The sequence below is a fragment of the Lutra lutra genome, chromosome 4 (assembly GCF_902655055.1).
Source record: "Lutra lutra chromosome 4, mLutLut1.2, whole genome shotgun sequence".
Taxonomy (NCBI): Eukaryota; Metazoa; Chordata; class Mammalia; order Carnivora; family Mustelidae; genus Lutra; species Lutra lutra.
Window position 1 is genome coordinate 91,836,608 of NC_062281.1, and position 25,605 is coordinate 91,862,212.

The window sequence follows — 25,605 nt, forward strand, 5'->3', positions numbered from 1 at the left end:
TTATTATTCCTCACTCTAATGGGAGGTAAGGGAGCAGCCCATTCCACTCTTTCTCTTGATTTCCCCCAATCAGAGTAGGTAAAATCAGAAAATTACCTAACGATGTGTGATATAACGAAAAGATCAAAATATTGGGAATCAAAAGACCTAATGTCTGAACCCCTCTTTGCCACCTCCTAGCTTTAATTTTGAGCAATTTATCTAGCCTCTCTTAGTGTCCATTTCCTTATCTGTAAAGTAATAAAATCTAGTAGTTGTGATTATTAAATAAGACAATGCACTAAAGTATACTGCGCAGTGCCCGACATACAGTAAGCATATGGTCATTAAATGTATTCTTTCCTTGTTTTAGCTCCTCCGCCCATTGCATGTGATCTTGGACAACTCCCGTAACTTATCTATTTCCTCATCTCCATCCATGAAATGAAGTCGTCAGACAAATGATCCCTAAAAATCCTCTTACTCTGTCTACAATTCTCCTCAGCTTGACATCCAGGACTCCCCCCGCCTTTAGTACGCCCCTCCCCGCCCGCCCCACGGCAAGCTTCGTTCCAGGGGTCTGGCTTGCTTTCCAGTACTCCCCACAGGACTCCGAAGAAGCGCCCAGGATAAGCTTCTTCCTTATAAAGAGTATCGCTTTTTCTCTTTGCAATTGGTTGCCCAGAACCTCCGCCCTCCTCAATGATTTGCCTATGGCAGAGCTGGAGCCCTCCAGTTCCCGCCCAGTCTCTGGTGATTGGCATAGAACCGGGCTCGTCCCCGCCCCCTCTTGACTGACGGCTGGGCCCCGGCACCGCCTCAGTCCCTGGGCGCTCGCTGGAGGGGGTGGCTGGGACCGTTAGCTCGCCAGGCTGGCAGGCTCCGGGCCGCTACTCCACTGGCGGCCGAGATGGAGACGATGCGAGCACAGCGACTGCAGCCTGGAGTGGGCACCAGCGGGAGGGGTACTCTGCGAGCGCTTCGGCCCGGAGTGACTGGGGCGGCGGCTGCCACCGCCACACCCCCAGCAGGGCCCCCGCCCGCACCGCCGCCCCCTGCACCGCCCCCGCCGCCCCTGCTCCTAGCCGGGGCCCCTGGGCTGCAGCTGCCCCCGGGCGCTGCAGGCAGCCCCGCGGTGCTGCGGGAGGCCGTGGAGGCCGTGGTGAGGAGCTTCGCCAAGCACACGCAGGGCTATGGCCGAGGTGAGTCTGCGGGTCTGGCCTCCTGCGGGACACCGTCTGTAAAGGAGCCTTGCTCCCATAGTCCTCTGGATCGCTTTTTCTGGCGCAGAGCCCTCACATGCATTTCCTTTTGGGGAGTTTCCTTCTGGGCTACACACACACACACACACACACACACACACACAGAGGAACGCGCGCGCGCACACACCCACCCACCCACCGGCACACGCTCATACACACGTCTCACCCACCCCCCTTTATTGAGTTAATACTATATTGCTACTATATTCTCCAGGGACCCCTTTTTACAAATACAGCCATCTTTTCTTCCCACCCTTTTCTCCTTCAGAAATGGAATTCTTCCTGTAGCTTAACATCCCTTTGCCTTTGAGGACCAGTCCCCATTGTGTAGCTTTATGTCAGCTTTAAGACATTTCTCATCCATACCCTCTCAATCTTTCTTTTGTGATCTTGGCAATTCCTGGGCTCCCATATTAACTTATTCCACCTCCTTAATCTTTTTTTTTTTAAAGATTTTTATTTTCTTAAGTGATCTCTGCTCCTAATATGGGGCTCAGATTTACAACCCCGGGATCAAGAGTCAGATGCTCCACAAACTGAGCCAGTCAGGTGCCCATCCGCCTCCTTAATCTTGACTTTTGAATTATTTTCTTACTTGTCCTGACTCTGAAATTTCCAGTGCAACTTCGGATTTGCTGGGGAGTTAGGTGATGCCTTCACGGGTCACTTATAATTGTGCTTTTGAATCTGGAACCATACTACTGAGCCCACACCAGCTTCCTATGACTTAGTATCTCACTTTGGTGTCCTTTTTAGTATGGAGCCTCACAACTCTGGCCTCTCTGTCTGTCTGGCTCTGTTTTCCTGGCCCTTGCCCAGGAACTGAGGATAAATCCCAGGCCTTGGCTCTCTCAATGTTAAATTCTGTGGAAATGAGCCAGGCAGAAACCCTATTTCCATTAGAAACCTTCATTTTACATATGCCTAATTTCTAGGGTTTCTGAGAAGGGGAATGTGACGGTTTTCTTTGTTGTTTATGTTTAATCAGGGCAGATTTTCCTGCATTTGAGCTCCAGATTTATAGTGTAACAAGGAACACAATATAGTGAGGGGTGTGGGATTCAAAATGTAGGTCTGGCATTTCTGAGACATCACTTCTTTCTGCTTCTTAAATCCTGCCTGAGCTGAAAGTGACTATATCTCTAACTTTCTAGTAAGACAATAATACAGAGAAAGGTTGTAAGGCCTTCTCAATGGACAGCAGTGACTTTTTTTTCCCCCTCCTATGAAACTGTAGTGAAAAGAGCATATGCGGGTTTTGGAGTCAGACAAATGTGAATTAAATCCCAGATTAAATCTCTGTCACTTGCCAGCTATGTTTTTGGGGAAGTGACAACTTCACCACATTTCAGTTTCCTTAAGGGTTACAAGGGGGATTAAATGAGATATTACAGCTGACACATAATGGGTACCTTCTATAAATGATGAGAATTGCCTCAGATTTGTTGGTTCGTATTTTCTTGGAAAGAACAGGTCTCATTTTCTTCCATTCTTCAATCCAAACAGTGTAAACCCAAAAATTCCTATGAAAACAGACTTTTTTTTTTTTTTTAGCTCCATTTGTTAGATGTGCCCAATGATACGTTTCCCATTACTTTCCTTTTGTTCTTCAACATTTTGAACTGCTACCATGGGGCTGGCACTCTGCTAGGTGCTTGGAATGCAAATGCATGTGATTCTGAAATTCATCATGAAGGAATATCATTATTTGTCTAGTTAAATTCCTAGATTTAACAGGGCTTCGTGATGGAACTGTCATCAGCTATGGTCCTGCTGCTTCCAGTCTTTTTAAGTTGAGACCAAGGGAAGGTCTTTTCCTCTGGGCATAGGAGCAGTCATCCTCACGAACCATTTCTCTTAGAAACTTATAGGCGTTTATTAGAATTGTAGAGGAATGAACCATTTTTCATGTCTGTGTTACCTAGAGAGCCTCTGGTTTGGCATCTAAACTGAGTGTCCTGTAAAACCTTTTTCATTTCCTTAGACAGGATGAAGAAGCAAGGGGATTTTACTGACAAAGAGCAATCAGTCAGGCTTCAGACTCTGCGGTGATGCCTTCCTCCAACCTCCCTACCTCCCACCGCACTCCCCATTATTTCTGAGTTTCTCATTTTCAGTCTGGGTGTCCCGCCAGTACTTTGGGAGAGTTTGGCAGATAGTTCAGCTTCAGACAAGCAGAATCTCTGCTGATTTGGCTCAGAAGTCCTTCACCACATGGAATTGCTTATTCTGCTTCAATTAATAGGCAAAACTGCCATTGGCATGTACCCATGAACCCTTGTGACTGATGGTCTGGTATTTGGGGGCTGGCACTATTCCCCTGAGTATAATTTACTTTGATCTTTGCCCAGACCTTTATCTGATCCAGCAGTGCTTTACTGTATCATCTGCAATTCACATCCTTCACCTTCTTTCTGACTGCTTCAAATTTACCTTTTCTGCCTTTAGATTTACCTGCATCCGTATAGGACCTCAGCATTTATTTTAAAAACACAAAAATGAAACTATTCTATTATTTCACTTGTTTGTCCTATATCTCCCCCTCAAAACACATACCCCAGTCTCCACCCAAGACACACACCTAGCTCAGTACGCTGTAAGATCTCTCTCTTTTTTTTTTTTTTAAGATTTTATTTATTTATTTGACAGGCAGAGATCACAAGTAGGCAGAGAGAGGAAGGGAAGCAGGCTCCCCACTGAGCAGAGAGCCCGATGCGGGGCTCGCTGCGGGGCTCAATGCAGGGCTCGATCCCAGGACCCTGAAATCATGACCTGAGCCGAAGGCAGAGGCTTTAACCCACTGAGCCACCCAGGCACCCCAGTATGCTGTAGGATCTTAATTAGCTTGTAGTGCATAGGGTTTGAAATCAGAGTACCTCTCCCCATGAAACAGTGGCTGTGTGATCCTGGATAAATCGCTTAATCTCTCTAGGCTTCATCTACTTCATTCATTCAACAAGTACTTATTGATCACCAGATGCAGTTGTGAACAAGACAGATACTCCATCCCTATCTTCATGGAACTCACAATCCACAAGTATGTGTGAGGGTTAATGGTGCAGTAAGGCAAGATAGGGCAATTGACAGAGGGTCAGCTTTGAAGCAAACATTGGTTATAAAATCCTGGTTCTGCCGCCATGGCCTGTTCCTTAATTTGTTCACTTTTTTTTTGTTTGTTTTTTGTTTAAGATTTTATTGTCAAGTAATCTCTACACCCAACATCGGGCTCAAACTCACAATTCCGAAATCAAGAGTTTCATGTCCTGCTGAATGAGTCTGCCAGGTGCCTTCTTGTTCACTTTTTGCAAAATGGGTATTATAATACTTACCTTGATAGTTTAGTTTTGTGTGGATTAAATGAGATAATGAGCACATAGTTGGTACTCAGTGAGTGGTTGCTATTATTATTATGCTTTTGGAACCCTTTGAAAACTGTAGGTGAGAGGTATTGGTAGCATTCGCATTTCCTTTGCCCCTTTTTGCATGTGGCATGTAGTCCCCTTCTAATGTTTGACAACTGGCAGTCACTTTCCTTGCCCTGTAACTTCTGCATTGCCCTCTTCAAATGCATCATTTCAGAATTATTGTTCTCCCTTTATATCACAGTATGGCTACATGATTGGAAGTTCTGCCCAGCTGCTTCCCTAGGTTGAACAAATGGATCTTGTGTGGTATTTTCTGTTTAGTTATTGTTCCTTTTCATTGGAATCACAGACAACTTCTTTATGTACAAGTGATTGTGGGGCTAAATTGATAGTCTGAATATTTCCATTTTGGGGGATGTTGGATTAGACCCTATATTAGTTTCTGTAGCTGCTCTAACAAATTATTGCAAATTTTGGGGGGGGCTTACCACAACAGAAATTTATTCTTTCACAGTTCTGGAGACCCCATCTTAAGATCCTTAATCACATTTGCAAAGTTTTTGCTACCTAAGGTATCATTCACAGTTTTAAGGATTAGGGCATGGACATCTTAACAGGGGGCATTTTTCAGCCTCCCATAGTCCTTGTCATAAGTCACAGTCATCTTGCCATCCCTCCCTTCAAATGAGTCTATGCACTGGGCCATCAGGGGCACATTCTCTTTTAGCCCAGCATCTCCAGTTACTTCTAAAAAGCAATTGTAGTTGTCAGATGTGTCTGTACTACAGACACAGACCTGCTGACCCCTTGATTTTGGTCCATCGTTACTTCTGGACTTCTGGCCTCCGAACTGTGAAAGAACATATACACATATGATTTCATTGTGGGTTTTAGGGGGCTTGTGAACTCCCATGAAGTTCAGTCATGGACTTGATCTTGGACCCTGGGTTAAGAATCCCAAATTGGAAAGAACCCTGGCATCAGAATGTCTGAATTCAGTCCCTAGCTCTGCCACAGCAGGTGACCTCAAGCAGGTCACTTCCCCTTTTGTAGCCTGAGTTCAGATGATCTCTGAAATCCCTGTCAGCTCTAAAGATCAATGAGTCTGTGAGCAGTTTCAAATGAGGATCACAATTAATTGCTCTTCTCCTGATCATTCTGCCCAATTTCCCATTTCATCCATTTCTGAAACAAGACTCCCCATTTCCTTTGGCTTTGAGTAATCATTAAAAAATAGTCCTGTGCTGTGAGCCAAGAGAAATTTAACTGGCAATAGACTGGATATAGGCTTTTTAATAGGACCTTCTCGGTTGCAGTGGTTTCCTCCCCTTTCCCTTTATTTCGATATTCTCCCTGTTATGTGCATGTCAGGAAAGCTGTCACCCAGTGCATTGTGCTAAATTGTCTCAAAGAGGGAACTGGGGCTGAAAAGATCTCAGTGGAAAGAACAAAAAGATGGCTAAGCTTTCTGGGCCCAGTGACCTTTGAAGAGCCCCTGCCAAAACTAAGGGTGGGAAAGACAGAGTTTCCTTTTCATGCTGCCTTTTAATGGAAGAATGAACACTGTAAGAAGTCAGATACAGGGTGTTAGGAAAGAGCTTGTGCGCCTTTCACACCGCGGCTGAAGCAAGGAGTGCTTGCTTCAGTTGCAGAGCAGGTGAGCTAATGGTTGTTGCTGGCAACAAGATTTCGAATGCCTCATTGGCCAGCAAGGTGTATTATTCATCTCTGCATCTCGAATGCTCAGAATAGAGCTAGGGACATATTATGTGCTCACATTTCTGCCTAATGTGTGTGTGGCAGCCATGAAAATGTCCTATTCATATCTCCTACTGCAGGGGCATAACTGACAGCCTTAAGCTGCTGTCCTCTCTGGGTCCATCACCTCGTGTGCACTGAGGCCACACATCCTGTGGCTGCCCTCCCCCTCCAATCAGTGACACGGCCTAGCAGGGACACTAACTCATGCACATCCTGGTGATATGTGGATTTCCTTTGGCTTGGGGGCTTCCCCCTGGCCTGGCCAAACCTTTCTTGGAACTGCGCTGCCAACTGAGATTCTCACATCCAGACCTCATTCCTTCCTACACCCCCTTCTACAGGTGTCAGACCTTCAACATCATCCGAAGCCTCTCCCGTCTCCTACTTCCTCCACAATAAATCTCTTGCTTGTCTGTCCCATTTTGGTGTCTTCTCCTTGGCAGACCTAAACTAACACACTATAAAAGAATGAATAAGTCCTTGTAACTAAGAGTAGAGAGCGGCCATGTTGGGGGATATGGGAGAATGCATGTGATCATTTACTCTTATGAGGCTCTTGTTAAAGCCACTTGAAATGTTTGGACCCTGCAGTCAAAGTGATCCTTTCCGAAGGAAAACTGATTTCATCCTAAACCCTTCAATGGCTTCCCGCTGCTCTTAAGATAAAGCCAGTGTTCTGATGAGGCCTGCAAGGTTCACTTTGGTCTGGTCCCTGCTAACTTTTGCAGTCTCACTTGCATTACACTTGTCCTCACTCTCTCTTTTCGAGCCACACTGGTCCCTTTATTTGCCATCTTCTCTGTTGCTACAGAGCCTTTGGGTATGTTATTCCTTCTGTTCAGAGCTCTATTCTCTCACCTTTTTGCCTAGTGAATTCATACTCATATCTGTACTTCAATATCACTTTGTCAGTGTAGCTTGCTTTGATCTTCTCAACGAGGTCAGATGCCCCCATGACATTTCCCATCATCTACCAAACTCCCTTATTGTGCTTATCAAGGTTGCAGTTTTTCATTTGCTTGAGGGTCTCTGGTTAATCTCTCTCCCTTTTTAGACTGTAAACTGCATAAGGAGACGGAACAGGATATGGTTTTGCTCACTATTGTCGCCTAGCATCCGGCACGTAGTCTAGCACAGAGTAGGTACTCAATACATAATTGTGCAATTATTGAGTCCAAGTATTGGGGGAGGAGGGGACTGTTCTGGAATACAGTATTTTGAGTCTGGTTTTGAGTTTTGAGATTGATTTTACCCTCATATGTTAGCCGATTACTGTTTGACAGATGGTGGCGGAAGTCAAGAGACTTCTGGGTCAGAGACAGAGGACTTAATTACTCACAGTACAGCAGGTAGCATAAACATCAGATTTGTTTGCATCAGCTCTCCTTGCCTCCCACATCTGATGGGAAGGGTTCAGGTGTGTGCTCCTGTAGGCCACGTGTTGCATTACAGAAGAACAAACACTGAGCTTGGGGAACCTGCCATGTCTTAGTAGGGAGTAAGCAGGCTTGTTCTTTGTCCCAGAGGAAGACATTACCTCATCCTTCAGGTTTCTTGCTGCAAACACAGTCCTGAGAAATGGCCCAAGGAAAGAGCAACCAAGTCCTTAAAATCTTGGCATACCCAGCAAGATGGAAAGGAGCATAAGAGACCTGTGAAGGAGTGTTCCTCCAAAATGACTTTTACCTAGGGAAATCCTCAGAAGAGAAATTCATGCTCTTGCTCTCACTTTCTCTCTCTCTCTCTCTCTCTCTCTCTCACACACACACACACACAGTATAGTATATATATACACAAAATGTATAATATTCCAGGATGGGAAAGGAATCTGGCTATGGGTTTGCTCACCAGAAGCATGGACCTGTGATGGCTAAAAGGGCCACATTTCTTTGAGTGTCAGTATTGCATAAAGGTTAGGAACATTGACTCTGGAACCAAGACAGTCTGGATTTGAATTCTTACTCTGCTACTTTCTAGCTGTTACATCCTTTTTTTAAAAAAAAATTATTTATTGTGCTCGCTTCGGCAGCACATACACAAAAAAAATTATTTATTTGTTTGAGAATGAGAGAAAGAGAGAGAGACTGAGTTGGGGGAAGGGGCAGAGGCAGAGGGAAAAGCAGGCTCCCCGCTGAGCAGGGATTCCTCCCCTGCCTGCCAATGCGTGGGGGGGTGGGGGGACCTGGATCCCCGGACCCTAGAATCATGACCCAAGCCGAAGGCAACCACTTAACTGATTGAGCCACCCAGGCACCCCTAGCTGTTACATCCTTGGGCAAGTTATTTAACTTGCTTATGTCTCATTTCACTCATCTGTAAAATGGGGGCACAACACACAGGAAGAGTTCGGTAAATGCACTTCTCATTGTGCTGGTGATTATTATACTAGGCCACCTGACCAACTGTGGAATGATCTAATGGCACTTCATCAGGCAGGGATAATGGTCTGCTGACCTGGAAACTCTGCCTCCAATATTTTAGTTATTCTGCTTTGGTGCTTAGGACTAATCGAAACGTGAACCAGCGAGGTGGGGAGGGAGGCCAAGCATATACTGGTCTTGCTATGCAAATACCTTAATCAGAGTCTAGGTTTATTAATTTAAATGTTTTTAAGTGGTGATAAGGAGCTAAGGCAGGTTAGACTCTTGATATACATACAGCTGGCAGATACTGTCTTGAAACGTAGAACTACTCATTGCTGAACTTAACTGCTTCTCTTTTTGTAGTGAATGTGGTGGAGGCACTTCAGGAATTCTGGCAGATGAAGCAGTCCCGTGGGGCAGACTTGAAGAATGGGGCTCTGGTGGTTTATGAGATGGTTCCGTCCAACAGCCCTCCTTACGTCTGCTATGTCACTCTGCCTGGGGGAAGCTGCTTTGGGAGTTTCCAGGTAAGAGTTGCAAGCAGGCAGTAGCAAAGATAAAGGCTTGGCTGCTAGTAGTAGTTTTCTCCATCACTTTGGCCATTTTTTGGTGTCTGAAATCACATATTTGAGCACCTGAACCAGTTCTGGGCAGATCATTCTGGTAAGCCTCTGAGGTTCATTTAGCCACAAAAGAACCTCGGTAGCTTCTCTTTCAGCCTGCAAAAAACCACGTCCACTTTGAATCGGATCCCTTATGAATAGGCCCTTTCTCTGTGTATCAGACTACCAGCACCTAATCTGGTGTTCTAATCTGGCCATCCATCTTCCTATCGTCTCGATTTGAGAACACAGAATAGTATTCCTTGCCCCCAGGGTTTCTTCATAGGCAATTACTAAAAGAAAGCAATGTTTCAGTTCTTTAAGAGGTCAAAGGGGAGGTACTATGTATGGTGGAGATAGTACTCATCTAAGAGAAGATCCAAATTCTTATTTTCCTCACTGCCAGGAGGGCAAGTCAGGTAAATTCTCTGGGCCTCAGTTTGCCCATCTATAACAAGAAGGAGATAAGTTAGATTATTTCTAAAATCTTTCTAGTGCTAGCACTCTACAGTTCTGTAAAAGAACTGTGATATAGGATGATGAACAGTGGTTGCTGTTATAGGGTAATAAGAAATTTGACTAGCAGTCTTTGTTGGCTTCCACTGTGACGTACTGTGGCCAGGGCCAAGAAGTTGCAGAAGATGATGGTGCAGTCCATCATCCTCATCTCCAGATATTTGCAAAATAGATCTCTAATTCAGGTCTGGCTTCATAAGCAAGCGAACATGCAGATTGAGGGCTGTATCATTGGTTTTGATGAGTACATGAACCTTGTATTAGAGGATGCCAAAGAGATTCGTTTTAGAACAAAGTCAAGAAAACAACTGGGTCAGAACATGTTAAAAGGAGATAATATTACCCTGGTCCAAGGTGTCTCCAAACTAGAAATGATCAGTGAAGTGAGAAATTTTCGAGAAGACCATGTAGTTTGTTTTTTTAGAGGTCCTTTGTTGGGAGTAGTTCTAAAACATTTGTTTGCATTGTTTTGGTTACCTTTAAGTTATTACCAGAGCACAATAAATGCTGTGGGATTGTTTTTATTTAAAAAAAAGAAGAGGGCTCACTTCGGCAGCACATATACTACAACTGGAACCATACAGAGAAGATTAGCATGGCCCTTTTACAAGGATAACATGCAAATTCGTAAAGTGTTCCACATTTTTGAATCGTTGAACACTGAATAACTAATGATGTACTGTGTGCTGGCTAACTGAACATAATGACAAAAGAAAGGAAAAGAAATTTGACTAGTGTGAATATTGTCATCAAAGATGGATTCTTTGACATCACCCATAGGAAGGTAGCCTTCTGAAATGTCAACTTAGAGTCTGAATAGGAATTTAGAGGAGATATCTGATAGACATTTTGTTGTGTTTTATGGTTTGTATAACCCTTTGTCAAAGTTATAACCCCTGCTATGTGCTTCCAGAGCCCCTTGAACTTCCCTTATCATGTCACTTATCACAACATATCATAATTGATTATCTCACCTAGTGGATTATGCTTGGTGGAGGCAGAGATAGTATCTGTCTTCTTTTTTGTTCAATTTTAAATCCTTACTACCAACTCAGCACCCAGCAAAGAGTAGGCACTTAATAAATCCATGGCATGAATGAGGGCCATTGTGGTTCAGCTCCTGCCTCAAACAGAAAAGTCCTAAAGAGACTTCATTTCAAATACAGTGACTAAATTTTTTCCCTGAGAGGCCCAGCCATTTCAGAGAAATAAATATATGCTCATGATGACTAATGTTTATACTTTCTCTTCTAGAGAATAAGATCTTCCTTCTCTCAGGTCATCTTATTACTGAATAAGGATTTGATAATTTTATGGTGATGTCCATAACTGGACCATCATAGTAATTTGATTTCTGTTCCCCCACCCAAAGAATAGAATTATCTATCTTGGCTTCTTTTAGCTTATATCTCTTATGTCCATTTTGGCAGGTGAAATTTCTCCTGGTGGTTTTCTTCATGGACGACTTTTCAGAAATAGCACTACACTGTAGAATGAACAGCAGGCTAGTGAGTAGAGACAGGCTAGTGAACAGAGAAATTGAAGAAGATGACTTAAGGTTAATGCACCAACTACCATATTCTGAGAGACCTGTCAGCTCAAAGAAATCGGGAGTTATCTATACTGAGGGTAGCTAATTAGTGAACATATGCTGATCGACTTTTAAAAACTGTAACATTACTTCCTTCCTTTCCTCTAACCCTAATCATAAATGATAGAGTCCACAGAGGCCTTTGAGGCTGCCAGTGATGATGAATTATAAAGGAATGTTATAGTGCCTGAGGATTTAAGGTTGAGTGATTTAAGACTTCTGAAAATCAGACTTGTTCTATGATACCCATGTTGGATACAACGTAAAAAACATGAATTAACTTTTAATTTTTTCTTGGTTTGTTCAGGTCAGCTTTCCTTCCCCTTGTCACCCCTCTCCTCTTTATTTCCACTGGGGAAAAAAAAGACTATAAATTCCTTCAGATCTTGGACTCTGTTCAAGGATAGCTCATTGACTCACAGCATTACTGGGGGAAATGCCTGCTTGAAGCTAAAAGCAAAGTCCAAGAACCCCAGATGGGTGCTTCTGGTAGAGACTAGAGGTCTTCTCTGCAGAAGCAACCTAGACACAGATTTGTTCTACTCTTAGGGTATCTAGAGGCATGAAGACAAATCTTGCCTGTGCACAGAACAGGAGAACAAGATAGAAATTTTGAACGGGCTGGGCAGAATCTGGCTTTTGAGTAATGAATTCTGTCGACAGTTTAAACAGGGATATTTTTTATATCCAGTGATTATGTGCTGACTTCAGCAGCCTTCCTCATTCTGCATTCGATTTGGTATGAGCTATCACCGTCTCCAGTTCCTTAATGACTTCAGGATGTTGAATCAAAATTATGTTTCCAAATGCCTCAACCATTTTACAATACAAACTTTGGAGGGTGTGCTGAATGAACTGATTTATCCAAAGACTGTCCCAGCCTCTTCTTTCCCAGTGTTTCCCCTCCCACCATTCCTTCTGCTCTCTTAGATATACGCATGGACATGTTTTCTCTTTCTCTGCTCTCCCTAGTTTTGCCCTACAAAAGCTGAGGCCCGGCGGAGTGCTGCAAAGATTGCACTGATGAACTCTGTGTTTAATGAACATCCTTCCCGAAGAATTACTGATGAGTTCATTGAGAAGAGTGTCTCTGAGGCTCTGGCGTCTTTCAATGTAAGTTACTGGGAGTTGAAAGGAAGGAGAGTGGGGGTTGGGAAAATTGGCTGGTTGGGAAGTCTTGTAAATCACTGGGAAACAGAGCAGCAATTCTTTTCTTTCCTGTCTGTACCTCCTTCTGTTTATTCTCCATCGCTCTTGTGTATTATATGTTCCCTTGTCTCAGTCACTGATTCTATGTGTATGTTTTTGTTTTTGTTGCTATTTTTCTGCTTTCATTATGTCTCTTTGGTATCTGGAAACCTTTAATTCAAGATCTGTGGAATTTTAGAGATAATCCAAAATAAAAACTGAGCTTGAATTCTACTTTTCCCAATTTTGGTGTAAGAACTTACTCCCTGGGACGCCTGGGTGGTTCAGTGGGTTAAGCCTCTGCCTTCAGCTCAGGTCATGATCTCAGGGTCCTGGGATTGAGCCGGAATTGGGCTCTCTGCTCAGGAGGGAGCCTGCTCTCCCCCCAACCCCCAACGCCCTGCCTGCCTCTCTGCCTACTTGTGATCTCTCTTTCTGTCAAATAAATAAATAAAATCTTAAAAAAAAAAATTACTCCTGTCTTCCTCCAATGTTTGTTTTGTTTGTTTGTTTGTTTATGAAGTCTTCATGCCTAGCATGGAGCCCAGTGCGGGTTTGAACTCTTGACCCTGAGATATAGACTTGAGCTGAGGTCCAGAGTCGGACGCTTAACTGACTGAGCCACACAGGCACCCCTGTTTTTTTTTGTTGTTGTTATTCTTTTTTTTTTTTATATGACTGTTCTTATTGCCACTTGTCTCCCTTAGTTCATCTATTAATAAAGAACACTTTATAATATAGTGTCATATTTCCTTTTTTCCTTTCTAGGAATGGGGTGGATAATTTATTTACTCTCCTCAAAAAGGATATCTATTCTTTCAAGTGATGATGATAATGATAACCATAGCTAATCCTAATTGAGTATTTACTCTGTGCCAGGGACGATTCCAGGGGATTTATATGTACTTTATCTCATTTCATCATCACAATAACAGCTGAGGTATATGAACTGTTTTTACCCCTATTTTACAGATGAGGAAACTAAAAATATGGAAGTGCAATTTTGCCCGAAGGGATGTAGCTAGGAAGTGATAGAGCCACGACTGGAGCCCAATTGGACTTAGAATTTTCTAACTCAGGAGTACATCTAAGAAATGAATGCTGCCTTCTTTCTTCCTTTCCACAAGTTCACTGATAGGGTTATAAAGTTAGACAAATTCTCTGTTTCTGTTCTCTTTGAATTTAAGATGTAATTACATGTACTAAACCACTTTGATTATCTGTTCATGTATTTATTAGTGTTGAACACTTTATTTTTTTTTAAAGATTTATTTATTTATTTGACAGAGAGAGAGAGAGAGAGACAATGAGAGCAGGTACACGAGCAGGGGGAGTGGGAGAGGGAGGCTCGGCAGGGAGCCTGGAGCCCATTGTGGGGCTCAATTCCAGGACCCAGGACCCCAGAATTATGACCTGCGCCGAAGATAGACGCTTAACGACTGAGCCACCCAGGCACCCCTGTTGAACACTTTAAATGATAAATTGGCTTCCCTCTGTTACCCAGGACCTATATGATTTTCTTCCATTTCTCTTTGCCCCAGTCAGCAGTATCTACAGGGAATAAAAACAATTTTTATATTAATCAAATTCAATTAAAATTAGGAAAGTACATTTATCACTTTACATTTATCACAGTACATTTATTAAGTCACCTAATGTATTATACAATGAAACATTAGTTTGGGGTTATAGAAAGCAAGGGTTCATCATTTTGAAATTATGGTTCTACTAGTTATGTGACTTCAAGTAAGTTACTTAATCTAAATCTCAATTTCCTCATCTATAACAATTATACCTATCCCATAGGATTATTGGATAGAAGAGCATATATTCAAGCACTTAGCATATGTTACTTGTTTAGATGCCTTTGGTCGCAAGTAATAGAAAAATCTCACTTCAAACTGACTTAGGGGAATAAATCAAGAAAGAAAATTTATTCTCTTACGTGATAGGAAGTTCAGAAGTAAAGATTTCAGGGCTGGTTGATTCCATGGATCAAGAATGTGAATGTCATCATCTACTGGCCTAAATTCTTTCCATCTCTCCACTCAGCCATCCTCTAGATATTGGCTTTGTCCTTGGGCTGGCTTCCCTTAGGATGGAGGACAGCTACAGAATTTCAGACATTAAAACAGACATAACTACAGTTAGAGATGGAAAGAGACCATTTTTCTTTCTTTCCTCTCTTTCTTTCTCTTTATTTTTTTAAAATATTATATCACCTTTTTAAAGATTTTATTTATTTATTTGACAGACAGAGATCACAAGTAGACAGAGAGGCAGGCAGAGAGAGGAGAGGAAGCAGGCTCCCTGCTGAGCAGAGAGCCCCATGTGGGGCTCGATCCCAGGATCTTGAGATCATGACCTGAGCCAAAGGCAGAGGCTTTAACCCACTCAGCCACCCAGGTGCCCCTCTCTTTATTTTTTTAAAGTAGGCTCCACACCCAACCCAATGTGGGGCTTGAACTCAGGACCTTGGGATTCAAGAGTCACATGCTCTCCCAAATGAGCCAGCTAGGTGCTCTGAAACTTCTAGTATCTCTTCAACAGTAAGGAGTCTCTTCCCAGAAACCCTCTGGCCCAGAAACCCTCCAGCAGACCTCTCTCCTACCTCCCAATGGCCAGAATTCCCACCTTAAAACCAATTACAAGCAAAAAGGGTTAGGATTTACCCAGTGGAATTAGAGGATAAAATCATTCTTCCCTGAGAGAGATGCATGGGAGATGGGTAGGTACTGGAACAAGATTAAGATTCTGTAGTAGGGAAGAAGGAAATAGATGTCACTGGCAATGTCTACTACAAAGCATTTAGGCAGTATAAATTAGTATTATTCCTGCCATTATTTCTCAAAATTGAGAACTTGATAGATTTCTCATTAATTTCCCAGTAGAATTGCCATATCCCAGGTAACATTGATTTGGTATTAGCCATGGGTAAAAGGTGATGTTCACATTTCTTTGCTTTCAGCCTTTGTTCTTTTAAAGTCCTGACTTGGAGACTGTATGTCTTGACAAATCACCCAGCCTCTGTAGGTCTGAGTTTCTTCATTTGTAAAATGAATAGGTTGAATTAAATTAACTCTAATTTCTTTGCAATAATATTCTAATGTTCCTACCATGTATCAATATTCTGTGATTAAATGTGTATTGAATAAATCGGGTTCATTTATAGCCATGTTAGATGTAGAAGTGTGACAGGAGGAAGATCTTGTGGGTCAACTTGTGGCACAACTTGTGGGTCAGGCCACTTTGGTGTACTTTGAATAGGTTTCTGTTGTGCCATAATACTGAGTGCCTCAGCTTTCAAGGGACTGAGAAAGACCCAGGGCAGATGGCCTTCTCTGCCAGCAGCCTCTTCTGTATACCCCAGTTGGTTGTACAGAGGTGATCATTACTTTCTATGTACTGTACCATGGAAAACTCTGGAGGTACTGAATAAGGTATCATATTGAATATTACAGGAAAAATGAAACTGGTTACTTGCATCAGGGCCGTAAATACTAATAGTGAAGATTACCTTTTTCTTCCCTCCCTCTAGCTTTTCATTTTTAAATCCAAATTTTGTGATCTTTGCTTTGCCATGAAGGTTAACTACATGTTGGCGTGTTGTTTCTCATGAGCCACAAAACAGTATGGGTTGATCCTATGTAGTTTTGACTTCTTGTTGACTCTAGCAGAGTGAAAACAAATAATAAGCTAGCACTTATGATATACTTACTGAGTGCATTGAATTATTTTATATGTAGTACATATATAGTAACCCCCCATGAAAAGTGCCCCATAATGAACTGAATTTGGATTTGGATATAACTTGATTGGCTCCTGAGCTCTACCTAGTCCCATTTCTCAAAAAGAGTAGAATCTTAGGTGTAGGGCAGGAATGATCATGTAGAATGAGCTAGAAAGAGCAGGCAACTTCTCAGGAAGCAGGAAGAGAAAGTTGGGTACTTGTGTTCCCAGTAGTCTCCTGGCTTTATTTTCCTGGATCAGGTTGACAAAAGGTCATCAGTAAACCAGGACATGCCCTTATTTTGGAAGTCCCAGACAATGCCCAGGTTTGGAATTATCTCTAATAATGTTAAACCACGGGGTGCCTGAGTGGCTCAGTGGGTTAAGCCTCTGCCTTTGGCTCAGGTCATGATCTCAGGGTCCTGGGATCTAGCCCTGCATCAGGTTCTCTGCTCAGCAGGGAGCCTGCTCCACTCCCTACTCCCCTGCCTGCCTTTCTGTCTGCCTCTCTGCATACTTGTGATCTCTGTCAAATAAATAAATAAAATCTTAAAAAAAAAATAATGTTAAACCACCACCAAACAGCACAAAATCAGAGCCAGTACCAGAATGTATTTGGATTGTGTAACTGGATACCCAGCCTAATGTAACAATGTACCACATTTTATAGAAATTGGAGTTTTAAAACCACAGGTATACCTTAAAAATTTTAATTTTTTATTTTAAAAAGATACTTATTTACTTGAGGGAGAGAGCACAAGCAACAGAGAGGGGCAGAGGGAGAGGGAGAAGCAGGTTCCCTGCTGAGCAGGGAGCCTGATGTGGGGTTCGATCCCAGGACCCTGGGACCATGACCTGAGCTAAAGGCAGACACTTAACGGATTGAGCCACCTGGGCACCCCAGTAATTTTTTTTTAAAGATTTATTTATTTATTTGTCAGAAAGAGAGAGAGAGAGCGAGCACAGGCAGACAGAGTGGCAGGCAGAGGCAGAGGGAGAAGCAGGCTCCCCACAGAACAAGGAGCCCGATGTGGGACTCGATCCCAGGACGCTGGGATCATGACCTGAGCCGAAGGCAGCTGCTTAACCAACTAAGCCACCCAAGCGTCCCAATTTTTTAATTTAATTCTCGAAACAGTCTTAGGAGATGGATCTGTAATTATTCCCGTTTTACAGATGAGGACACAGAGGAACAGAGAAGTTAAATGAATGATTTCACCAAGGTTTCTCGACTAGTAGGAGATCCAGTCCATGTTCTTAACTTCTGTACTGTATTGTTTTTTGCACAGGACAATGTATCTTAGTTGTACCCTTATAGGGTCATGTCACCAATAAGACACAAGAGGCAAATGTCCAGGAGGCCAAACTGCTACCCAGAATTTACCATGCTGATGGCTTCTACTGTTTCCCTTGAAAATGCATTTGCCCAGTTACCCTTTAGGCTAGTCCAATCCTGTATGCTGAGCTCACTCTGTTATTTTGACTAAATCAGGGTTCTTCTCTCTGTCCAGTGTTCCCTCTTTGTAAGATAGGAAAAATCAGATTGGCCTCTGTCACCTGAGTTAGTATGTGTGATGACTTTGGAGTCCTCTAGGTCTGTGGTGACCAGAATAGCCATCAGCCACCATGTAGCTTTTTAGCACTTGATATGTGGCTAGTGTGAATTGAGATGTCCTGTAAGCATGAAAGAGACATCAGATTTTGAAATCTTAGTATAAGACAAAGAATGTAAAATATTTCATTAAAAAGTTTTATGCTGGGGCGCCTGGGTGGCTCAGTGGGTTAAAGCCTGTGTCTTCAGCTCAGGTCATGATCCCAGGGTCCTGGGATCGAGCCCCGAATCAGGCTCTCTGCTCAGCGGGGAGCCTGCTTCCTCCTCTCTCTCTCTGCCTGCCTCTCTGCCTACTTGTGATCTCTGTCTGTCAAATAATAAATAAAATCTTAAAAAAAAAAGTTTTATGCTATTATAGTTTAAGATAGTATTTTGAATATATTAGCTTAAATAAAACATGCTCTTAAAATTAGTTTTACGTGTTTAATGTGGCAACTAGGAATTTTTTTTTTAAGATTTATTTATTTATTTAGAGAGAGAACTTACAAATGCTCTCAGGGGGCGGGGGGGGCAGAAGGAGAGGAAGAGAGAAACCCAAGCATGCTGTGCTGAGCGCAGAGCCCTACGCAGATGGATCCCACAACCCTGAGATCTCGACCCAAACCTAAACCAAGAGTCAGACGTTCAACTCACTGTGCCACCCAGGTGCCCCTAAGAAATTTTAAATTAGGTTGGGGCTTGCGTTATAGTTCCCCTGGACAGTGCTGCTTGAGGCGATAATCCTGATTGAAAATCTATTTGTCTTTTCCTTTCCTCTGTTACAGGGCAACAGGGAGGAAGCTGACAACCCAAATACAGGGATCGGTGCCTTCCGATTCATGCTGGAATCCAATAAGGGCAAGTCAATGTTGGAGTTCCAGGTACTTTTCCATGTACTTCTCTGACTCTGGTGACACAGATCAACCTGCGGATAGATACTAATCCCTAAGTCACTGATACTCAGTTGAAAGGGAGGGGAAAGAGGGTTAGAATATTTTTCAAAATATAAAGACCTTCCTTTCCCAAAGGGCGTATCAGAGATGGTATGAGATGCTTACAAAAATACATTTTGTAAGAGGTTCCGCATGTAATTCTAATGCAAACTCCCCATATAAAATCACTGTCCTAAAAAAAAAATAAAAAAAAAAAATCACTGTCCTGACGCTTCTTATCTTCTTCCCCCAGGAACTAATGACAGTTTTTCAGCTGCTGCACTGGAATGGCAGCCTTAAGGCCATGAGGGAAAGACAGTGCTCTCGGCAGGTAAGAGGTTCTATAGGTAAGTGCAAGGAGTGTGGCAGAAGAACTATTTTGAGGGGGCTGTTGTTAGAAATAAGCAGGCCTATAGTTACCAGGTTGTGAATACTGAAAGCCCTCTTCATTCCTATCATCTTTTTAATTTAGATCTTAGCTGTGGTTCTTTTGCCGAACTTGCTTCTTCCACCAGGCAGTTCCCTTAAGAATCTCCTTAGAGAACTTCAGTGCGAACTTCAGTTAGGACTCCAAGGTTAAGAGTTCCTAGTCCTGGGGCGCCTGGGTGGCTTAGTGGATTAAGCCTCTGCCTCAGCTCAGGTCATGATCTCAGGATCCTGGAATTGAGCCCCAGATTGGGCTCTCTGCTCAGCAGGGAGCCCGCTTCCCCCTCTCTACCTGCTGCTACTTGTGATCTCTCTCTCTCTCTCTCTGTCAAATAATAAATAAAATCTTAAAAAAGAAAAAAAAAGAGTTCCTAGTCCTGTTGGGCCAATGTGGTGTGAACCCTGACATTGTCAGTGATCTTCATATTCCTTTCCCCTTCCAGGAAGTGTTGGCTCATTATTCACACCGGGCTTTGGATGATGATATTCGCCACCAAATGGCATTGGACTGGGTGAGCCGGGAGCAGAGTGTGCCAGGGGCACTGTCTAGAGAGCTGGCCTCTACTGAGCGGGAGCTGGATGAAGCCCGGCTGGCAGGCAAGGAGCTGCGCTTCCACAAGGAGAAGAAGGATATTCTCCTGCTGGCTGCTGGGCAGTTGGGCAATATGCATTCTTCCAACTGTTAGGTGTCCACTCACATACTCCCTGTGCTCTCTTGGCCCTTTTTTTTTTTTTTTTTTATAATGTCTTTTCTAAGACTTAGTTGATTTCTGTACATACTTTCTCAATTTTATACTTTAAAATATAGATATATATATATATGTATATGTATAAATTCTACACTTGGATTCCTATTTGCTGAGAGATCCCTTTTGTTCTGGTTTTTGGATGTCGTTTCATTTGAAACATCACCACTCCACTTTGTAAGAAGAGGAGGCTGTCTTCAGAGCTTGTTGGCTCTTACCCTTCCAGTAACTCTGTGTAATCATTTCAATAGCACAAGATGATTGACAAAGTGTTTTTATAATATGACAGGGAGCTTGAATAAGGATTATGTGCCCCACCCTCACTCTCATTCCTTTCTCTTGGATTCCAGACAGGATATGAGTATGAAGCTTTTGGCTTTGGTTTATCTTGAGCTGAGCCTACTTGATAGAGTTGTTCCTCCAGCAACTAGATATTTCCTAGCCTAGACTCCCCCCACCCCACCACCACCACCTTACTCCTTTTCTGCCTTCAAGTGGTACTTCACTTTGAGGCTGGTATCTTATTGTTAAAACCATTCCTGAGAAACTTCCCAGAAAGAGGAGAGGAATTATAAACACAACCCATAGGTGTTTATCACCTAAATTACCTCTGGGGCATAGATACCATATCAAGCTGGTCATTGAGCTTTCCAGATGAGCTTTCTCCGGAAAGGGTCAGTGTTGAAGCTGCTTATCTTCAAGTATTCCCGTTTCTCTCCTTTTCCCCTGCTCACCCACCTTAGCTGAGTCCAGTATTTAGACCTTCCTGCCTGCTGAAATTGGTAGAGGGAAAACATTTCCCTACTCCCACTCCTCCCATCATTTCGCTCTTTGGAAACAGCTGTCCTGTTTGGCGAGGGCCATGTTCCTCTCTCTCCCTCAAAGTTGCTGCTATTTGCTACCTTAGATGTCCATGGATTCAGTTGTTTTCTCTCTTTTCTTTCTTCTTCTTCCATGTTGATTATTAGAGCGTGAGTCAATCAGGAAAAGGAGCCTAGAATTATGGCACTTCCTAATTGGAACCTTGGGAGACTGCAGGAGGGCGAAGAGGTTCAATGATCAACTATTTGTGTTTTTAAGACTCCCTCTCCTGGTGCCCCCCCCACCCCTGCCCCTGTCCTGGGTAAATAAGAGAGAAATGATAGGGAGTACAGCTGGAAGAATTTTTTGTAGGTCTCTCAAAGACACACTTCCCCTTGTTTCTGTAATCTCCTTTATATTGTATTATAGTTCAGTGCACTTTCTAAAATGTGCTTGGGAAGTTTCATGTTTCTGCAATTGGAATTTCCATTTAATGATGATACACTTTGTTTTTAGAAATAGGTTAGGAAATAGGCCACAATTTGCTCTTTTGGACCAGATAGGGATAAGATGAAAGTCAGCTTTTTGGCCTTCGAAATCATCTTGGTGACTAGTTCATGTGGGATCAGTGGTAAGGAGTCTAGCAACTGTTTTAGTGTTTGAAAGGGATCTCTTTGAATTCTCCAAGCCCCATCTCTATACACCATGGAGCACTAATAGGGTCGGAATAGAGGCTCCTACATTAAATAATAGGTATGTCTGGTCAGATTTTATTCATATTTATAATCCAGAAATCCTAAACCCTCATTTTTCCTATGCTCCTTTCTCTGGAAAGCGTGAAGTGGTGTGAGTTTTGGGAAGAATTTCTTCTTGCACCTCCTGGATTGATTATTTTTCTCAAATAACAACCATAAGATCCCAAAGAACTTGAGAAAAATTGTTCCCTGATCTGTCATTTTCATTGTTACAAGAATTTACTTATCTTTTTAGTAGTTTCTATGTATTTTATATGTATGATTTTATACAATTAAAAATAGATTTTTGTCTAGTGAGCTACATTGACTCTTTTTTTTTTTTTTAAGATTGTATTTATTTACTTGACAGAGACACAGCAAGAGAGGGAACACCAGCTGGAGAGTGGGAGAGGGAGAAGCAGGCTTCCTGCTGAGCAGGGAGCCCGATGTGGCGTTCAATATGGGGCTTGATCCCAGGACCCTGGGATCATGACCTGAGCTGAAGGCAGACACTTAACAACTGGGCCACCCAAGCACTCCACATTGACTCTTTCTTGAGACCTATGTATCAGAGAAGCTCTAAAATGACCCATTCTTTTACAAGTATACTAAAACAGAATTTTGATTAGTATTTTTTGGATGGTAGAAATAAGATTGTACTGCCAGGGGAAGGCATTCTAACTTCCCTTCTCCAGACATTTGAGGAACCCCGATTTTGTCACTGATCCTTTCTTCTCAATCTCTACCCATTTCCGCTGACAATCTCACCCACCATGGTGACTTCAACTCTATAATACACACCATTCTCAAATCTATTTCTTTCACCCTTTCCAGCTTTTACATCTGCATTTCCATACACTGGACATCACTACCTGAATTTATGACACAAGCTCTTTGAACGCATATTCAAAATAAAAGCTATTTCCACACATGCTCCTCTTTGCCTCCCCAAATCTGTTATTAGGATTATTATCTACCTCTCTATCTAAGCTAGAATCTTAGGTCCATACTTGACTTTTCCCTACCATGCTCTAATCAGTCACTATTGAGTTTACCTCCTATATAAACTAAAAAAGGAAAGAAAATATTTATTTATTTATTTAAAAGAGAGAGAATGCGAGCAGGGTGAGGAGCAAAGGGAGAGAGAGAGAGAATCCTCAAGCAGACTCCCTGCCAAGTGCAGAGCCTGACCCAGGGCCCAATCCCAGGACCCTGAGATCATGACCTGAGCCAGACACTTAACTGGCTGAGCCACCCAGGCACTCCCTACATAAACTTCTTAATCTGTCTTGTCCATATCCACTGCCTTTCAGTCATTTATCATTTCTGGGCTGGAGCACTGCAGTAGCTTCTTAACTAGCCTCCGTCTTCATTCTTTACATCCTCCACACTATTGCTAGATTTGTTTCTAAAATACTTAGTACTGTACCACTAACTTGGTTAAACCATCACTTAGCTATCTTTGTCTTTAGCAGCATTCCCCAAAGTTTCATATGTGAACCCTTGGTATTGAGACAATTTTAGTTGGTAGATGGGCAAATATTTTTAATTTTAAAATTAAAAAAAAATTTTATTTATTTATTTGAGAGAGAGAAAAAGCATGAGAGATCACCAGTAGGAGGTAGGGGCAGAGGGAGAAGCAGACTCCCTGCTATGCAGGGAGCCTGAAAGGCAGATGCTTAACTGACTAGCCACCCATTTTTCATTTTTATTTAGTTATAGTCTAATCTGAAACTGTCATAGAAAAAAATACAGATTTTACATTTATGGCAGTGATATTTAAATTCAGCATAAACAAGTCAGTCTACTTAATTAACAAGTCATTCTACTTAAGGAAAAATACTAATCAAGGAACAGCATGGGGGACTATCTGTGATTGAGAAAAATCATGAATACTCAAATACTTGAAGTTGAGAAATTATTGCCTACAGGATAGAATTCCAAAATTCTTAGCATGGCATACATTTTGGCCCCAACCTGTACTTTCAGCTTTATCTCCTAACCACACAGCATCAGGCAAACAGAATTTCTTGCCATTCTGGGATCTGTTCCTTCAATAAGTATGTATCAAATGTCTGTGAGCCAGACACTGGTCTAAACCGTTAAGGATATCATAAATAAGAGTGTCTGCCATAAGGATTACACTCTAATGGGAAATCAACAATAAACAAGATAGAAAGTAAACAAGGTTAATTAGATCAGCATTTAAGCTCTGTGAAGGAAATTAACACAGTGACAGATAATAAAGTAGAGAACCTTCGATTCTGGTAGTATTTTGGGGAGACCTAAAGGATGAGGCTGAATGAGCCATGTGAAGAGCTGGAGCAAGAGCATCAGGAACAGGAAGTTCTAGAAGTCCTGAGATGGGAAAGAGACAACATAATTGAGGGAAAATATAGGGAGAGCTTAATGAGAGGGAATTTGGGGATGGAAGTTGTTGTAAAGAGGCAGAGCAGGTGGTGTTTGAATTTTATTCCAAGTGCAAAAATAAGGAAAGGTTTTTGGTAGGGATGTGACCAGCTGATTTTTACAAAGATCACACTACCTACCGTGGTGAATGGGTTTGTGTCTCCTAGCCTCAGTACAAGTGCTTCGCCTGGAAAACTACCCAGTCTAAAAGGCCCAGTTCAAATGGAAGCCTTCTTATTCCCAGTCCTATTATAAACTTCCTTTATACTGCCCTAACAATTTTATGACAGCAATTATCACTCTCATAATATAGATAAAATGATTGTTAATAATGTAATTATTTTTCCCTCTATTGCCAGCACCTTCTCTTATTAGATATACACATTATAACTGTTTGATTAAAAAATTATTAAGTAAGTGAATGTGCAGTCCACTATCGTTGAAGGCCTACATCAGGATTGCAGAATTTGGGGGCAAATTTTTTTAACATGAAAGGTTTTTAACATGAAATACCTGCACCATTCCTGAAGATGCTAAGTCCCTATTTTGTTTACAGCTATGATTTTTTTCCCCCTTAATTTCCGGAGGTGGTGGGTGTTAGGTCCCCCCCAAAATGGGTACCCCAATAATAGGTCTGTGATTAAAGGAGCGAGACTGATACAAAGCAAAAGTCAAGCAAAGCTTTATTTCACGCCAAGCATCAAGAATCAGACTGACCGTCAAACAGACCGGTCAGGGATGCCCCTTACAGAGGACAACCCCTCCTTGCTTTCCAGACTAATTTTTATAGAGCAAAGGCCATGTGGTTGGGCCTGGCCACACACAGGTGGCTAACTGAATTACAATTCACCCCACAGTAGCCATGGAAACTAGCCCATCACCTAGGTAGCTAGGAGACAGTATGCGCCCACACTGATTCAATACCTCCACCTGGCCTGACCCACCCTTGTACTTGGGCTTTGTTACCTGGAGCTGGTTTCGGGGACTTGTTTTTAAGTCCCCTGGGTGAAGGGGAGCAGGGACTGTTTAAGGGTTAAACAACAAAGTTATTGTTTAACCTCAATGGAAGCCTCTGGCTAAAAATATAAAATAGGTCCTTAAAGTGGAAAGAGTTTGAGAGTTTATCTTAAAAGAAGAAGAAGGAAAAAAAAAAAAAAAAAGCTGCAGCAGCAGCTTATACCTGTCTCACCAATCCTAGTTCAGGGACAACCAGGTCTGTTAGTTTCCTTGAGAGAGACATTCGGTGCTGCACGAACCAGAAGCAGCTTTTTGAGCCACCATTGCTGACTGAACTATTTTTAAAAATGTTACATCACAGGTCCAGCTACTCCCCAGAACAGCGTACGGGTCTAGAATTTTTTAGAGCGAAAGACATTCTTCAAGTTTCATTTCCTAGTATGGAGTCCAAGGAGACGGAAAACAATCTTCTAATAAAGAAATTAGGCAGTGCCTCGCTGTCAGTAGTATTTCTCCTCGGCTGCCCTAATCAGTAGGAGGAGACAGTTGCCTACACCTACCCGCTAGCTGTCCCTTAGAGCGCGGTTCCATTCAGGCCACCACCTACTCAAGATGGCTACAAGAACACTTCCGTCATCTTCCCGAACTAGGGC

At 42.5% G+C, this 25,605-nt stretch overlaps 1 protein-coding gene, 1 long non-coding RNA gene and 1 other non-coding gene across 4 annotated transcripts; 2 read left to right on the forward strand and 1 right to left on the reverse strand.

Moving 5' to 3' along the window:
- The first annotated feature begins 786 nt into the window (after positions 1-786).
- Positions 787-21,908, forward strand: LIX1L (limb and CNS expressed 1 like). 2 transcript variants are annotated; one of them, XM_047724574.1, is made up of 6 exons: positions 787-1,181; positions 9,094-9,257; positions 12,412-12,552; positions 18,733-18,828; positions 19,133-19,210; positions 19,749-21,908. In XM_047724574.1, the coding sequence occupies exons 1-6, from the start codon at positions 890-892 to the stop codon at positions 19,989-19,991; spliced, it is 1,014 nt and encodes a 337-aa protein (XP_047580530.1). In that variant the 5' UTR covers positions 787-889; the 3' UTR covers positions 19,992-21,908. The 2 variants fall into 2 exon arrangements, with proteins under 2 accessions (XP_047580530.1, XP_047580532.1); XM_047724576.1 differs by having other exon boundaries at positions 19,133-19,226; positions 19,749-19,927.
- On the forward strand, positions 10,389-10,495 carry LOC125099461 (U6 spliceosomal RNA). Its single transcript, XR_007127187.1, has one exon. It is a non-coding gene; the product is annotated as a U6 spliceosomal RNA (small nuclear RNA).
- On the reverse strand, positions 14,004-25,548 carry LOC125097117 (uncharacterized). The gene is made up of 3 exons (XR_007126500.1): positions 25,176-25,548; positions 14,573-14,736; positions 14,004-14,178 (listed from the first exon to the last, which is right to left on the reverse strand). It is a non-coding gene; the product is annotated as an uncharacterized LOC125097117 (long non-coding RNA).
- Positions 25,549-25,605: the final 57 nt, after the last annotated feature.

What these genes read in the sequence shown, in the direction of transcription:
- LIX1L (XM_047724574.1), top strand. Translation starts at nt 890, where the DNA reads ATGGAGACGATGCGAGCACAGCGACTGCAGCCTGGAGTGGGCACCAGC. An exon ending in CACGCAGGGCTATGGCCGAG is followed by an intron (nt 1,182 to 9,093) that starts GTGAGTCTGCGG and finishes CTCTTTTTGTAG; the next exon opens with TGAATGTGGTGGAGGCACTT. An exon ending in GCTGCTTTGGGAGTTTCCAG is followed by an intron (nt 9,258 to 12,411) that starts GTAAGAGTTGCA and finishes TGCTCTCCCTAG; the next exon opens with TTTTGCCCTACAAAAGCTGA.